Here is a 17,572-nt window from a genome sequence, read left to right on the forward strand (position 1 = left end):
AGTGGAGAAGGGCTTGCGTGGGGCCTCTGGGTGCCCAGCTCCTCTTTTGCTGCGATGCTTTCTTTGAAGGAAACACGTGCACCGTCTTCGGTGATGTAACACTTAGTGTACATTACTTGTCACACACCCTCGCCCCCAGCTCATGGTCCCCTGGGATGAGAATCAAAGGCCATAGGTGATGTGTCATTATCTGCCAGCCCGGGAGAAAGATTTAGAAGATTCGTCCTTCAAGGAAGAGAATGGAGGCAGGAAGGGGGGAAGGAGGAAGGGAGGGGAGGCCTTCCTGTTCAGTATGAGGGCCGCGCTGTGCTGACCTCCAGTCGGTCAGAGGTTGGAAATTCAGGCGGGGTGGAGACATTTCCTGACCCCCCAGTCTCCAGGCCCCTTGTCCACACATAAACCCCCTGGAGAAGGAGGGAGCCAGCTCTGTGTCCGGCCCATTGTGCCAGAGCAGGGGCGGGAGCCTGGGGACGAGACATGAGCACTGCCACCCCCTTGGACCTCCAGCCCACCCGCCGCTCTCCAGGACACAGCCCTTCAGTATTAATAGCGTTTCTCTGCGGGCACAAACATGAATGGAATTTCAGCCTCCACCCCCCCAGACTCCTCTCTGGTACCAAAGTGCCCATTGTTGCCTCGCACCCCCCACCCCATCGGGGCATTCAGATATCGTCACCATGCAAATATTTCTTGGCCTTGTGTGGAAAGCAGCCAGATAAGTAACCCCCACCCCCAGCCCATGCTGCCGGGCTCTGATGACAGTGTACTGTGACCCCAGAGCCCGAGGTCCAACCTAGCCTCAGGTGAGAACCTGGGGACTGCTGCAGCATGGGTGAGGGGCAGCCAATCCACCTGGAGGGGGACTCGGTGCCCACCAAGGGCCACAGGGAGGGCATTATTTCAAACAGAAGAACGCCCCACTCCCCATCCCAGGTACAAGTTAGATGGATGGAGTGGAAGCCTGAATAACACCCCCCACAAAGCTATCCTTGTCCCAGAACCTGAGAATATGGTTCTCCCACATGATAAAGGGGTTGCACAAACATGAAAAAGTTAAGGGCCTTGGGGAGGTTGTCTGGATTACCCAGGGGAACCCACGTAACCACAAGGATCCTTAAAAGAGGAAGGCAGGAGGGTAGGAGGCAGGACTGGATGAGACAGGAGCGGGAATTTGGGATGATGTCAGGAACGGAAGGTAGAGGCTGGAAAAGAAGGAAACAGATTCTCCCCCGGAGCCTCTGGAGGAAACACCCCTGCCTCACCTGGACTTTGGCCCAGTGAGACTGATTTGGGGAATTCCGACCTCCAGAGCTGTTAAGAGAATAAATGTGTGCTGCTTCAAGCAATAAAGTCTGGGAATTTGTTATAGCAGCCACAGGAGACTGACAGTTCGGATAAAGAACCACCGCAGACACAGGACTGGGCACGTGGGGTCAGGGGCGTTCTGCAGTGCAGCTCCCATGCCCAGCCCTGCACAGGTTGGGGATTAGAAACCTAAGCAGATGTGCCCCTGCCTGGCGTGTTTTCAAGGGTCCCCTCCGGCCCCGTTGAACAAAAGGAGCTCCAGCAACTTCCTTTCTCCTTGGTGGCCCTCAGCATTCAGGACCTCTGAGCTCTGGGACTTCAGAAAAGAAGGGATGAGACCTGGCTGGTGTGGCTTAGTGGATTGAGTGCCAGACTATGAACCAAAGGGCCATGGGTTCGATTCCCAGGCAGGGCACACGCCTGGGTTGTGGGCCAGGTCCCAGGTGGGGGGCACGCTAGAGGCAACCACACATTGATGTTTCTCTCCCCCTCTTTCTACCTCCCTTCCCGTCTCTCTAAAAATAAACAAAATCTTTTTTAAAAAAGAAAAGGGACAAGGGCAGTGGTCAGCCCTCATCAAGCACTAGGCTCCGTTTGGGACCTGCACGGCTCCCAGTGTGCTCCGTGCTGTCCCAGCTGTCCCCTGCCAGGCTCCTCAGTTCCAGGGTGGCCAATCCAGTGGGAAGCCTTGTGGGTCCCTGCACCTGCCCCGCACCCACCTGCCCCTCTCTGGTGACCAGAGATGCAGTGTCACAGAGCCTGGGCCGCCTTCCCGTCTGCACTTCTCAAGGACTAAGCCACACTCCCACCCAAAGCAGCCACCTTGCTACCTCCGTCCCCCACTGGCTGGGCCTTTGCGAGCCCCTACCACTCCTCAGAAGGTGACGACGTTTACTGGGCTCTGATGTAGCCAGGGGTGTTGTTAAGGCAACAAGAAGCACCTTCTGGGAGAGGATTCTCCACGTGTGCACCTCCTGGACCCCCCCCCCCTTCCTGTCTGGATGCCCCTCCCTGCCTGCTCTACTCACCGTCCCCAGCGTCCGAGGGCTCAGCCTTGGCTCTCACTGCCCTTCAGAGTGGCCTCTTCTCTAGGAAGGCTGCAGGTAAGCCCTGCCAAGGTCTGGGTCTCCAGCACTGACCCCCACAAGCCCACCCAGCCCCTGCCGCCCTGAATCCAGAGGCCAACCCCACCCCCTTCCCCACTTTGGGCCCAGCCGTTGGCCGAAACCAGAAGTCTGTGAGGAGTCCAGCCAGGGGTCAGGCCGGCGAGAGGTGCCTGGGTTCAGGCCGCTGCTCTCCTTTCTACCCAGAACAACCTCCAGCTGGTACCACTCTGGGCACTAACTGCACCCAGACGGGGCCTGTGCCGTCCCTTTCCCTTTGGACTCGGCCAGAGGCTAGCGTGGGTCAACCTCTTCTTCATACTGGGGAGGGATTTCCAGGCCAAGGCCCTGTCTTCTTCTTAACCCTTTAGGTTGGGAGAACTACCTGTGCCCTCACCCAGGGCTACGGGTGACTGGTGCCCTCATGCCATCTCAATGGTGGGTCTCAACCTTGGCCACTCATTGGAGTCAACAGGGATGGGGCAAGGGGGCGAGCTCTGAAAAAACGAGAAGCCCGAGCCCCACCCCCAGAGATTTTGGTGGGATCTGTCTTGGAGCTGACAGATCTAAGAGTTTTAAAGTCTCCCCAGGGGATGTTAAAATGCAGCTTAGAACAACTGATTCTGAACTTGGAGATTCTGAACTATGTTTTCAAGATAACAGGGTCTTCAAAGCAATCCTAGGATTGCAGGCCGAGCTCCGTGCTGCCTGGTGGCATCGAACAGCAGATTGGTGATCCTGGAGGCAGGGTGAGTCACCTTCGCAACCTGTGGCCCTCAGCCTCTGCGCCCGGAAGGTGTCAACTGAAGGTCCTGAAAGCAGTGGGGGGAGGAGGTGGGGGAGGAAAGAGGGAAAGAGAGGAGACAGAAGAGGAGGACAAGCTGTCCCCAACAGTGCTGTGACTTTTGACAGGCTCTGACTTAACAGAGAGGGAATTTCACATGGAAATAGTAGAAGACATTTGCAGCCAAGAAGAGCCATTCCCTTTGGCTGAAGCCAAATTCAGAGGGCAGTTGGGGGGTTGGGGTGGGAGGGGAGAGGAACAGAGGGAAGCTCAGGGGAGCCGAGGCAGGGACCTTGAGAAGCCAGTGTCACAGCAGCCAATGGGGGAGCAGGAGGGGTTCAGCAGGGAAGGCTTCTTGGGACTTAGGGCACAGGCGGAAGTCTCTTCCCTCTGTGCTCAGCCTTTGCGAGCCCTTTTGGACATGTCACTCGGTGTGCACAGTAGCCCCAGCTGCCAGCTGCTAATGCCCCGATCTTGGAGCGCAAGTTTAAGGTCAACCCAGGTCTGTCAGTCTCTCCATCTTGGAAAGGACAGAAGGAAGTCCTGCTCTTCAAGTAGCGTCTCGGCTTTAGGCTTGTGATGAGAAAATGCCATCCAGAATCCCTCTGGTCTCTTAGGGGAAGCCTCTCCCTAACTGTATAAAACTCCATAAAAATGTTAGAATGTGGCAAAGAAGAGAAGTGAAACATTCTCTTCTTACTATCTAGACCCCCGCCAACACCTCAGCTGATACCTAGTGTGGAGTCTCTGTCCCACCCCCTGAATCACAGAGGAGGGTGAGGGCTGCATTGTAACCAGACGGCAAGACTAGTAAGGAAGACAGGGGTGAGACACGCCCCAGCTCCGGAAAGACAGACAGATGTCATGGAGCCACAGGCAAAACTTAGGGAATGGACCCCAAGCACCAGGACGTCCAGACAGCCCTGCAGGATTTTCCTCAGCAGCTTCACCTCCCGGTGAAGTCTCTGCAGGCCAGTCAAGGCACCACCCGCCCCTTCCTCTTCTGCAGGGGTCTTCGTTCTCTCCTGGAACGCTGGGGAGCTGCCCTCCGCCCCTGTTACTTGTTACTCACCCTCCGCACAGCGGGGCCCCTGCAGCCCCATCTGCACCAAGGTTCTAAGCCCTTCTGGCCACAGCTTGAAGGCCCCAGGGGTGGACTCCTGACCCAAGCCGGCCAATTGGATTCTCTCTCCTAGGAATCTGATACTGGGACGGAGAGGGGCTGGCTGCGACCTTTCAGGGTGCTGGCTCAGGAGGTGACGTGAGGAGAGGCTGAGGTAGCTACGCTAGATTCCACATAAGGAAGAGGCCGTGAAGTCACCCCTCTGCAGCAGGGAAAGGAAGCCTGAGAAAGGGGCAGAGGGGAGGCGGGGGGAGAGAGAAGGGGTCCCTGCTAGCCCCTGCCCGGTTCACACTACCCCTACATGCTGACCCCACCACCGCCCTCCTCCCCTGGGTGGGGCGAGGGCTCCTCTAACTCCCACCCAGGAGCTCCAGCACAGACACAGCCGCCTCTCTCTAACCATGTCCCTGGGCACCAGGTGCGTCCTAGAGGAAACACTCCCCGCCGGCCCCACCAGCTGCACCTTTCCAACCCTGCAGGTGACCCCGACCCCCTGGGGGAATAAAATTTGGAACTATCTGCCCTGCCATCCTCTGCCAGAGCCATCCTCTGATCAAAGCAGGGCAAGAGCCACCGTGTGCCCCCACCCCCACCCCAGACACCCCATCCAAGTGGCTGTTTCCAGCTCCAAAGAAATACAATGCAGGGAGTTTCTCCCACAAACATGAAATTTGAATGAACTCAGTGGGAGAGTGGCCTTCCCTTCCCCTAATATTTTATAAAGATTTCTAAGACTAGTTTTTTTTCCCTTGTAAAATATAACAAAATATTGTATGAGCATTTATAAGGTTTCTCCCAATCATGTATCAATGACTCTGGAATCTCCCCAGCCTTGTGAGACACTGGCTGTCACGCATCGTGTCTGCCTGGCTGGTCTCCTTGAGCAGGCCGCTCGCCATGCGTGGCTGAGTGTGGTCCCACCCCCTCTCACCCTCCTTCATGCCCTCCACTCAAGCTGGCTTGGCCAGGCTAGGCTCCCTGTGTTTCCCCCCAGCAAATGTTTGTTCTTGCCTTTTGTCCAAACAGGGCTCCTTGACCCTCACCTTCTTCCCTCTCCTCTCCCTGCTTCTCAGCCTCTTGGTCCCTTGGGTGCCAGCCCAGCTTCCCCCCTGCATGCTGCCTTGTCCCCGCTCTGTCCTACCAATGCCTTTACTGCCGACACTGCTCCTCTGGGCACTGGGTGCAGTGTTTTCATGGCTTCGAGACTAGGGCCTGTCTTTCCAGTGAGGACAGCCCCTGAGCTTCCAACGCCAGAAGGAGCTGCTTGGCGCAGCTTTCAAAGCCTTCCTCGAGCCAAAGATTAGCCCAACTACCTACCTTCCTGGCCTCGTCTCCCTACCACCCGCCCCAAACTCAGTCACAGGCCTCATTCCTCGTTCTTTTAAGCCCCCACTCCCCACACAGCACCTGGCACAGAGCAGACACTAAACATATTTTTGTTGACTTGAAACCACAAATACTCATCAGGTTGAGTAAATACTGTTCTTTTCAAGGAATTGAGAGAGAGAAGCACCCACCTGTTGGGATCCTGTCAAGCTCTGTCTAGTCCTGTCTAGGCCTTGGTTAAAGGCACGTTCCCCCCCCCCCCGAACCCCCAAGGAAGTCTCGATGAGGCTGTGAGGTATGAGAGGTGTCCCAACCCTCGTGCAGCTGGGGCCCAGCTGGAGAGCCCAGGCCACACAGAGCACAGCCTGGGCACATCGGGCCTGTCTAAGCTGCTGTGAGGGCAGCCCAGGGAGGTCTCCAGGAATACACCTTTGTCAATCAGCGGATGGAGGGGGTTGGGTGGGGGTAGGCAAAGGAGGAAAAAGTGGGGACGACTGTAATAGCATAACCAATAGCATACAATTTAAAAAAATAAACAGATTGGGAATTAAAATTTATTGTTCAAATCGGGACACTCTTGAGAGTCGGCTGGAAATGATGCTGAGCCTTATGCTGGGCCTCGTCCAGATGGACAGGCTGGATGCTCACTCTAGGCACCTGCTAGGTTCTGTGCTCAGATTCTCCGAAGAGTATAACTTAGGGCCAAGGCGGCTCTATTTTAAAAGCTGATTGTGTTGTCGAAGAAGAGGCTGTGCTGTCGCCCCATTTTGGCTATGATCCGGGGCTGCTTGGGGAACTGTGCTGAGGCTGTGTACGCTCCTGGGCCCGGGGTTTTCTGAAAACAGAACAGAAAGTGGGAACTGATGAGAGTGTGACGCCAAAGCCCTGGAGCCTCCTGGGCCTGGCTGGCAAATCCCCAGGGAGGGGGACGAGGGCCGCACAGGTGTGGGGGGAGGCCCGTGTCCTTGCAGCCCAGAGCGGTCCGTCAGCTGCTCTCCCCAAGGCTGCAGAGCTGCCGAGAGACAGTGGACAACCAGTGATGGCCTGGACCCACGGGCGAGGAGCCTCACCTGCCCCACAAAGCACACTATCTCCCACAGGCAAGTTGTCCCTGGGAATGCCATCGTCACCCCTCAGTCTAGGAGTAAGGGATTGGAGAGAATGGATTCCCAGCCTGAGAGGCTGACCTCGAAAGCCCAAACTCGTGTGTTTCTAGCGCTGACCCAGCATGAGCGGCAGGGTATTTCCCTGCCCTTGTCTGTGGACCACGGGGTCAGGAGTATTTGCAAGGAGTCCATGCATTCCACTTTTTGAAAGTCATCCTTTCATTTTGATGAAATTCTTTAAAAAATTATTGCGCCGAGTATTTAAACAAAGCTTCTCTTCTGCAGTGATAAAATGCAAATGACTGTCATTTTCATAGACTAAGACTTGGACGTCTTAAGGTTAGGGTTTTCCATGCTGGGGCACACACACATATTCTCGAAATCCAAAGGGACTTTTTCTCGGGTTGCTGGAGAGACCCCAGGGTCTCTGTGTGTGGTTAGGGGAGGATTCTATTGTCAGAAAGGCCTGGGTTCAGGTCCTAGTCTCGGCTCCAATGGCTCGGTGTGACCTTGGGCCATGGGCTGCCCATGCCTCCGCCAACAAATGAGGCTCTGAGGCTCACGGGAAGCCCTCCGGGAGAGAGAGCGCTGCAGGCCAGGCACTCCACCGCTAGCTACCACTGCTAGTATTATCCCCGTTACCACCTTCTTGTCATTTCCTTCCTTCCTTGCAGCTTGTTATCTCTTCAGGAGACAGTGAGAGTGGAAACCGGATTACCCTGAGAGTGGGGTGGACAGTCAGCCCAGCGTGGATGAGGTCAGCTGCCTGCAGAAGCTGCTTTAAATGACAGGATGTCTCCCTTGCCAAAAGCAGAGCAGCAGCCTGGAATCTCATCAAGTCCTGGCCGGATGTCAAAAAAGCTGAAGCCTTTATTATGCTATTAATGAGCAAGCAGCCTGTGTGAGGAGTCCTGGAAGGCCAGCCCACAGATAGGTTTGTGGGCCTGCCCCCCTAATCCCCACAAGAACCACCCCTCAGGAGGCTGCCAGTTATGGTTCTCAGCCCTTGAGAACATCTGGCTCCGTTCCCCAGCCCTGATTTCATTGTCACCAAGCAACCTTCTGGTTGTCCTTGGCTTCCATGAAGAGTGTCCTGTAAGGGGAGACACTCCACAGTGCAGCAGCCCTGAATGCCAGCGACCCCCTTGTGCACACTTGAAGATGAATGCCGCCCCTTCTGGCTTCTGGATCAGTTTCCTGGGCATTTGGTTAGCATGACTCCAACCTCCTGAGGACGCCCAGCCCTGTGAGCTCCAACAAACTCCCGTGTCTGGATCACGGTGATGCCACTAGGGTATGAAGACCAGATTAAAGGGTCCACCAGCCTTCTGTTGTTGGTCTGTTTTTAACTTTACTGGCAGGGACTCCCCAGTATTCACACCTCCAGATAAAGACCATATTACCCCACACTGCAACTGGCAGCTCCAGAACAAAATCCTGAAGGCGAGGGCCTGGGCCACCACAGGTGGGGCTGGGGAGGGGTCCTGCGGCCCAGACGGCGGCAGCACCAGCCCTCTCCTACCCACTGCCCAGCTCCGCCCCCCTCCTCCATCCCCCAGGGTGGGCCTGTTTCCTTACAGGCAGAATTTGTGTTTCTGTCTCCCAACCATCTCAAACAAGGCTACATACTAGCGAGTTTGAGGAACTTTCAGACTGGGGTGCAGGCTAGAAACACCGAGGTTATGGAATTAAAACTGTCTTTTAACATTTAAAAAAAAAGCCACTGTTCATAAATTCCATGTTATGCTTCTGAGATCTTCCCTAAGCCTTTGAGGCTCTCACACACTCCCAGATTCTCCCTTCTCTATGTAACTCCAAGGACCTGGGCCTTCTCCCTGTCTGTCCGAGTCTTTAAAGGCAGGACAATCACTCATGCCTTAATGGTCTCCTTTGGTTCAATAATGATGTTTCTGCCCTCAGTTTTCGCTCTCAGGAGCCACACACACAAAGAAAGGCAGCTCTGGGTGGCTGGGGACAGCCACTGTCCACGGCTTGCCTCAACTCATCAAAGGCGTTTCCCTACAAGGCATCCAGGTCACAGGACGGATGGCTGATCGCTGTGCTGGCCATTCTCACCCGGACCCATAATTCAGCTGCAGCCTTCAGGAGTCACTCTGCACCCAAACCTGGCCGAAGGGCTTGCCAGGTGTTGGAGCTCTATACCCTTTGCTGCCTTGACAAGCACTTACATATATACTAGCATTGTATATGATACCCCCACCCCATGCCCACTGCCCACTGCCCCTAATACGCAGCCATAAAACCTATAGCCATCATCTGTCATTTCAAATACTTACTGAACAGGAGGGCAAGAATCGAGGTACTTTGGATTGAAAACAAGAAGTAACAGCACTTGCTGAAGGAATGTTCAAGTTGTAATGCCCTGGTCCTGGACCTTCGTGCTAAAATGTAAAAAAAAGAAGAAGAAAAGTGTTTCATAATTACTAATATTTGATATATTTTAATGCCTTATTTGCCTTCTACATATAAACACAAATCAGTGTGACACTGTAAAAAGCTGGATTTGGGCCCGGAAGATCTCATCAGTGTGTGCCCCAGCACAAGTCACGGGGAAATGGGAAAAATACTTGCTTTATCTACTTTACCTGCCTGGTGGATGGCGGGGAGACTAAAGGTGAAGTGACTGTGAAGGTCTCCCCTTGTCCCTGCCTGGGCACCCCCCACACCGGCAGGCCTCACTCCCCACTAGTCCCTCTGACTGTTGGTAGTGACTTGCTGCTTCAAGCTGCTAGCTTATAACACACACTTACTCTTTCATATAAAATCTAAGTCCAAACAAGTACTCACAGCAATTCATTGCCATAAGTACGATGCTATGAGATTAATATAAATGGGTGAAGACAATTTTAAGAAGACAAACATCCCAACAGAAAAATTAGCAGAAGGCAATTCCCAAAGAGGAAATACAATTGTTCAAAGAAGAAATGATTGGGTGGCTTTAATCTTATTAATAACCAAATAAGATCTCATTAAAACAACGAGATTCTTTTTAGGGGGGAGGGGGAGATCTAGAAAATTAGCGAAGGTTAAAAAAAAAAAGGAAGGGTTAGGGTTAGGGAATGAGAGAATGAGAGAGAGAGGGAGAGAGGGAGGAAGGAGCCCTGACGCGTGTGGCTCAGTAAGTTGGGCATCATCCCGCAAAGTGAAAGGTCATCGGTTCAATCCCGGGTAGGGGCACATGCCTGGGCTGTGGGTTTGGTCCCCTGCTGAGGTATGCTCGAGAGGCAACTGATCCATGTTTTTCTCTCATGTGGATGTTTCTCTCCCTCTCTTTCTCCTTCCCTTCCCCCTCTCTAAAAAACAAATAAAATCTATTTTAAAAAAAAAGATAAAACAAAAACTTTAACCACCAGCACAGACACTCTTACTGATTTCGATGGAAGTATAAATTTGATTAACTTTTCTGGAGTATAACGTGACAGACTATGAAATAGCTTAAAAACATGAATACCTACCTGAACACAGAGAAAGTGAAAGAGACCGTTACAAGACTGCTGCAGAAACCCAGAAGAAAAATGAGACCTGGTCCCGGGGTGGCAGGGAGAATGGAAGCAGCCAAAACACCACAGGAGACAACGGGACGAGGCGTTAGCCTTTTATTTCATTTTCTAGTCATTCACTTTTTTCCCTTCCCATTTTCAAATACTGGTGCAATTTGACAAAAATGAGTCTTTCTGGCATGGTCTTGAATCTGTTTCTAAATAGCACAGCCACTAGGGGAAGCGGGCGGAGGCAGAGGTGTGCCAGAAACGGATCGCTGTTGAATGGGCACTTGGGGTCTGATACAGCATTTTGTCCATGTGGTGTATATTTTTTAAGTTTTTATAATACAAAGTTAAAGAACATATATTTATTAGTTTGACCTAGCAATGCCACTTTTAGGAATTCATCCTGAAAAAACAACTGAGAATGTGGGCAACTATTTGCTATAAAGACATTCACTAGAACATCATTTCCAAGAGTTAAAAATGAGAAACAAACTAATCCTGTGTGCCTGGTTACATAAATTGCTATTATTTCATCCAGTGTTGACGGATTTTTATGGACATAAAAACTATTCCCAAATATTCTTCTATTCCCAAATAGAAGCTTAAAAAATGTGCTTAAAAAAACTGGGAAAGGAATGTTTACTAACAGTTTTCTTCAGGTAGTAGCATGTTGAGTAAAAAGAAACATTTTTACCTGCCAGAATGACCACCATCGATAAACCAACAAACAACAAGTGCTGGCAAGGATGTGGAGAAAAGGGAACCCTAGTGCACTGTGGGTGGGAATGCAGACTGGTGCAGCCACTGTGGAAAACAATATGGAATTTCCTCAAAAAGTTAAAAATGGAACTGCCTTTTGTCCCAGGGACTCCACTTCTGGGACTATGCCCTAAGAGTCCCAAAACACCAACCAGAAAGCATACATGCACCCCAATGTTCACAGCAGCATTACAATCACCATGATACAGAAACAGCCCGAGCGCCCATCAACACAACAGTGGATAAAAAAGCTGTGGTACAGTTACACAATGGAACACTATGCAGCTGTAAAAAAGGAGGAACTCTTACCCTTTGCAACAACATGGACGGACCTGGAGATTATCATGCTAAACTAAATAAACCAGTCAGAGAAAGGCAAATACCATATAATCTCACTTATATGTGGAATCTATTGAACAAAATCAGCTGACGAACAAAACAGAACCAGAGGTATGGATACCTGGAACGGGCTGACAGATCTCAGAGGGAAGCGGAAGTGGGGGGGACTGGATGAAAGAAGGTGAAGGGATTAGCCAAAGAACACAGACGAATAATCCATGACTCAGACAACAGTGAGGGAAGTGCAGGGGAGGGGAGGGCAGAAGCTGGGTGGAGGCGGACAAACCAGGGGGCAGGGGTGGATGGGGGACATCTGTAACAGTATCAACAATGAAAAGAAAATAAATGTGTCCATCATTTAAAAAGAGAAGAAACTTTTTTTGCTTATCAGCACTTTCTAATTTTTCTACACTGGACTTGATTGCTCTTAAAATAATAAAAACAATTATACCTAATGTATAGATGACTGAATACGGAAAGGAGTAAAAGAGAAAAGGAGGCAGGAAAACAAGACAAAATTAAGAGAACGTTAGAACAGAAAAATGTGTCCCGTGAGATCTTGGGCCACAAATTAGCCAAAGGATGTGGCGGATTTGGCGGGACAAGCACCCAGCTGCAGGCCCTCCGCAGGAGTCAGGGGCGGGGCTTCCCATTCGTTCTTTCCCGTGAGCGGCACAGCAGTGTAATTAGGCTCCGTTCTCAATTACTCCGCCAAGAATGGAGTCTGTTATTAACAGCCAAGCACAAGTCTGATAATCAAGGGATGGATGTGCCTCATAATTTTACAACCCATGGCAGAGAGATAAAAACAGTAATGTTTTCAAACCACTGCATACGCGGGACGGAGACTGTTTTCATATGGAATGACCTCTGCGCTCCGACTGGAGAAGCCGGAGCCACCATGAAAAGAAAGGCACAGAGAGCCGAGGGGCCCCGGGCAGGAGCAGTCTGCGCAACGTCCCCTTGGTTTGGACGTAATAAGCACAGTACTCTCAAGCCAGGGTGGTAGATGGGACAAAAGATGCTGCCGTGTGTACCACCATTGACTCCATGCCTATGACAGCCCAGCTAGGGTGGCCAAGCAATGCCACCATTTGCACCCTTTCTCCCCAAGCCCCACGTGGCTTTCATTCCTAAACTTCCAACTTGTGAGCTCCTGGGGAGTGCAGGTGCTGGGCCCAGCGAAGCATGGATGTCTGCCTGTGTCATCCAGCAGCCTCCCTGCGTGGTCTTGGTCACCTGAGGCAAAAGGACTAAGACCTGGCCCTGGCTGGGTGACTCAGTTGGTTAGGCCATCATGGTATGCACCAAAAAGTTTGCCGGTTCCATCCCCGGTTGGGATACATATGGGAGGCAGCCAGTTGATATTTCTCTCTCTCCCTCCCTCCCTCCCTTCCTCTCTCTCTAAAAATCAATAAAAACATATCCTCAGGTGAGGATTTTAAAAAAATGACTAAGACTTAGGGCAGAAAGAGATGACTGAATGCTATTTGCGCCCCCCCCCCCCCCCCATGTGTCAGATGAAATCTTTTAAGTGGAACATTAGGAAAGTGGATACAGGCCCAAGTCCACATTCCAGAAGCCACAGGGATGCTGTTCTAAGTGAAAAGTAATGATCGGGCCAGGGTCCCACCATGGGTGGGAAACAGCTCCAGCAGAGTCCTGGCTCCTGTCCCATCCAAGGACACGTGAGTGGGCAATTTTGGACACCGAAACATACACACACAGGGAACACACCATGTCAAGATGAAGTCAGCCATCCTGACAAAGATTGCCAGCAAACCACTGGAAGCTCCGAGAGAGGAAAGGAGTAGAAGAAACCAACACAACTGGCACCTTGATCTTGGACTTCTGGACTCCAGAACTGTGAGACAATACTCACATATTTCTGTTGTTGAAGCCACTTGGGTTGTAGTGCTTTGTTACAGAAGCTCTAGCAAATGGATCCACAAGTGTTCGGCTCATTTCTCCATTCAACTAATACCGCACAGTTGCTGGGAGTTGGGAATGCAGCAGTACATAATGGTTTCAGTCTCCTTTCTCTTATTCCTTGGTATCAGACAATTTTTAACTTGTTCTGATACCAAGAACAAGTTGTTATACCCAGAACAAGAATAAGGTTGGTTAGGGCACATGTCTATCCAGAATAAAAACTGAATTTCCCAGCCTCCTTTGCAGGTAGGTGTGGCCACGTGGCCTATTTCTGGCCAATAGGATGGAGGTGGAAGAAGTGTGCACGCATTCCAAGGAGCCTCCTTAAGGAGAAGGCAGCTGTCCATCTTCCCTGCCCTCCTGCCTGCCAGCCTGTCCCCTGTTCTCAGCTCTCTGGAACCGTGGGAATGGAAGCCATGCTTAGCGGAACAGCACACCGAAATCCGATGCTGTGGAATTGCCACACCAGCCCTAAACTACCTACAGCAGGCACTTTGTACAAGAGAAACATATATTCCTACCTTGTTTATAAGTTATTTGGGGTCTTTGTTATTGGTAGCAGAACTCAGTCTTAATGGAAAAAGATACACATGTTTCCCACTCTCATGGGGCTTACATTCTAATAGGGAGTATATACTTCACCAAAAAGTATACTGACAATATGGAGTATCACGCATAGGAACACATACGGTGCTGTGGGAGAACATGTTAGAGGGTAAACTGACCTGATCACAGGGGTCTGAGAAGTCCCTTTAAAAAGCCCATTTGAGCAGAGACCTAAAGAACAAGGAGGAGGAGGCGTCTGCGGGGAGAAAGGCTGAAGAAAAGTTTGTGTAGGGAGCAGTAATAGAAAGGTTGGGCCTTCAGGCAGGCCTAGGAGGAGGGCGCTATTCATTTTAACCCTGTAGGGACAAATGCACTGCATCAAAAAAAATGAAATGAAATGAAATGAAATAAAGTGCATAGGCTCCCGCCAAAAATATAGTTAGGAATGTGAAATTCAGCTTTCTCTCTACGGTTAATCACTTCATTGTTTTTTATGTGCGTGTTAACACTAAGAATAGTTTTACAATTTAATTGCACATGTAAAATGTTAAATGCCACCCTTTTACTTCCAATCTCCGCAAGTCGTCGGCATCCTGGAGCCTCTTCATTTGCCCGCCGGTGTGCTGATCTAACAGGGCACCCCTCCAGCCTGCTCTGAGGCAGGCTCCCCACCACGGACCAGCCCCGGGCACTATGGGAGAGCTGCCCTGTCCCTGCTGCCATTTCTAGCTCACATACCTGCTCTCATTCGATCCTCACAACAGTGCAGGGAAATGCTCTCACCTCCATTTAACAGATGAGAAAGGGGGGCTCAGCCGGGTTAGAAACAAAAGACTTAGCCCCTCAGCTGTGACAGCCAGAGCCAGTTACTGACCCTGCTTCTCCACACTGGGCAGTGTCAGTGTTGGTTCTAAGCTATTTTTTTAAATCATATAGCTAAAGAGAACCTAGAAGAAGCACATAGTCTGTCCTTATTGATCCTAGGCACAAACAACTTACAAATCATACTTGGCCCTAGCTGGGTATCTTGGTTGGTTAGAGCATTGTCTCCATACGCCAAGGCTGAGGGTTTGGTTCCCAGTCAGGGCACACACAAGAACCAACCAATGAATGCATAAGTAAGTAGAACAACAAATCGATGTTTCTCTTTCTCTCTCTCCCCCTAAAAATCAGTAAGTAAGAAATTTTTTAAAAACACAGACTTGAAAGGGTCAGAAATAAAATTTACAGCCCATAATGTCTACATACACACATAAAACATAAGTAATATGCAACATAAATTGAAATTACCACATGAGATAATGAAAATGATCCCCCCAAATGTGGTGGGATGGGTGTGAGAGGAGGACCATATTGCACAAAGAAGAAAACAGGTGTCTCCACAAGGAGGGTAGGGTCCTGTGTGCAGGTGGACATAGAGAGAAGCCGGGGGCTTCTGGGAATTCAGGAGGAGGCAGGTGGCAGGGTGTAGCCAACCAAGGAAATCTGAGGACTCTGCAAACATCCATTCGTATCTTCAGAGGAAAAGAAGGGAGACAAGCATGTGGGTGGGTGGGGCACAAGCCAATCTGTCAGGGGCCAACAGGTATTCACGTTTGTGAAATTTAAGAATTGAAGTCTCACTTGGCACTGTTTATTTCTACCGAGAGAGGAACTGTGGCCGTCTGGGTTTCCAGGTACGGGCTGCGTGTGGGTGGGGGGTGGGGGGTGGTGACACTGAGTGATCACAAACCTGCCCACCCTAAATATGCAGCTAGTTTAGACATGCAGGTGCCAGGGCCCCCCTCCCCCAGGCAATTCAGAATTGCTACAGGTGTTTGCTGGCCCACCCTCCCGTTACTGCACGACCCTGGGAGCAGAAGAAAACCCACCATCATTAGAAATATGTGGAACCCAATGAACAGAATAAACTGACGACCAAAATAAAGCCAGAGGCATGGATACGTGGAACAGACTGACAGGTCTAGGGGGAGGGGGCAAAGTGGAGGAAATAGGGGACATATGAAATAGTATCAAAAATAACACAACATAAAATAAAATAATTTTAAAAGAAATCTGGGGTCATACTTCTGCCTGGGACCTTCCAGTCAAGCTGGCAAGCCCCTACTCCTGGTCACAGAGATTGGTCCAGGATCAGGCACAGGACCACCACATAGCCAATCAGAAGAGCCTGCCTTTTCACTACCTGGCGCCAAGCAAGCAGGTGTGCATCTGGGGCTGCTGGAGGTGGTCTCACTCGTGGAGAGGACACATCCGAAGGATGGAGAAAGGCAGATATAGCCTGCGTGCCTGAGGCTATGTGCACCAGTAAATTCCACCCCACCTTTGTGTTTTCATTTTTTGCTTAAGCTAATAGGGATGGGTTTCTGTCACCTGCCACTGAATAAAATCCTAATATATTCTTTCCCCAGTTCCCAGTGAAGACACTGTTTTAAGAAAGGAGCGCAGGCAGTTCCTCTCACACTCACAGCCAGGCAGGGATCTATGACTCCGCTGGTGTCAACAGCATCGGAAAAGTGGCACAAATTTTTTAAAAAGAAAAATTTTCCAGGAATTCTTTTTCTTAACACATCTGTAAGTATATTTGAAAGGTTATATTTTCCCAAAAATGTTACCTGCAAGTGAACTCATCTTTGAGGACACAGAGACGAGACCTGCTTTCATCATTTTAATGTTCAGGTGCCATCCAGTTGGTGCTGGACTCATGCCAGACAAGTTGATCAATTATTTTTCTGCCCCGCATGAAACTTTAAACTATTGGCTTAGTTTCTTTTTGTAGTTAATTTTTAAGTACAGTTAGTATATAGTATTGGTTTCAGGTATGTAATATAATGATTCAACATTTTTCTACCTTACCATGTGGTCACACCACTAATTTTAGGAATCATCGGTCACCGTGCAAACTTAACACAATATTACTGACTACATTCCCCTTCCCCTTTTTCACCCATCCTCCACCCTCTCCCCTCTGGCGACCATCCCTGTTACATCTGCTTATGAGTCTGTTTCTGTTTTGTGTAGTTTGCTCACTTGTTTGTTTAGATTCCACATACACGAGAAATCATATAGCATTTGTCTTTCTCTGTCTGACTTATTTCACTTAGCAAAATACGTTCTAGGTTCAGCCATGTTGTCCCAAATTACAAGATTTCATTCTCTTTTTAAATACTGCAAACTATTTCTCTGTATGTATATACTAAATTTTCTTTATCCATTCATCAGTCGATAGATACTTAGGTTGATTCCATATCTTGACTATTATAAATAACACTACAGTAAACATAGTGTATTCTTTTGTTAGAGTTGTATGAGTTCCTTATATATTTTGGGTACCAACCCTTTTATTGGACATATGATTGGTGAATAACTTCTCCCACTCAGTAGGTTGTCTTCTTGTCTGCTTGATGGTTTCCATCACTGTGCAGAAGCTTTTTCTTTTAAGTCCCATTTGTTAGTTTTTGCTTTTGCTTCCCCTTATCAGCTTAGTTTTTAATTAAACTAATTCCTTAAGTGCAAAAACAGCTGGAATGATTCAGCATTCTTTTCTAAAGCTAGTTTTAATGCAGAGAGTATGCCACAGATGTGATGTCCCTTTGCAAACTTCTACTATTAAATGTGACTAGAACGGACAAATCATGTAACGCTCATTTGTGTCTGTAGACTCTCTCCTGTTTATCTAATCCCTTCCTTATTCTTTATAGGCTTGTCAGGTTTTAGGAAAAACAGAAACATCTTGGAAT

The 17,572-nt window shown here is 49.9% G+C and overlaps 1 protein-coding gene across 1 annotated transcript in view; it reads right to left on the reverse strand.

Annotated features, from left to right (window-relative positions):
* Window positions 1-6,178: 6,178 nt before the first annotated feature.
* Window positions 6,179-17,572, reverse strand: part of STPG4 (sperm-tail PG-rich repeat containing 4) — a 37,415-nt gene continuing 26,021 nt past the window's right edge. Inside the window, exons 6-7 of the mRNA XM_028517593.2 lie at window positions 9,045-9,149; window positions 6,179-6,476 (exon numbers count right to left, since the gene is read on the reverse strand). Of these exons, the coding sequence (XP_028373394.1) occupies window positions 6,360-6,476; window positions 9,045-9,149 (222 nt within the window). The 3' untranslated portion in view covers window positions 6,179-6,359. The remainder of the gene's footprint in view (window positions 6,477-9,044; window positions 9,150-17,572) is intronic.

This window comes from Phyllostomus discolor, chromosome 6 (assembly GCF_004126475.2).
Source record: "Phyllostomus discolor isolate MPI-MPIP mPhyDis1 chromosome 6, mPhyDis1.pri.v3, whole genome shotgun sequence".
In the NCBI taxonomy this organism is placed as follows: Eukaryota; Metazoa; Chordata; class Mammalia; order Chiroptera; family Phyllostomidae; genus Phyllostomus; species Phyllostomus discolor.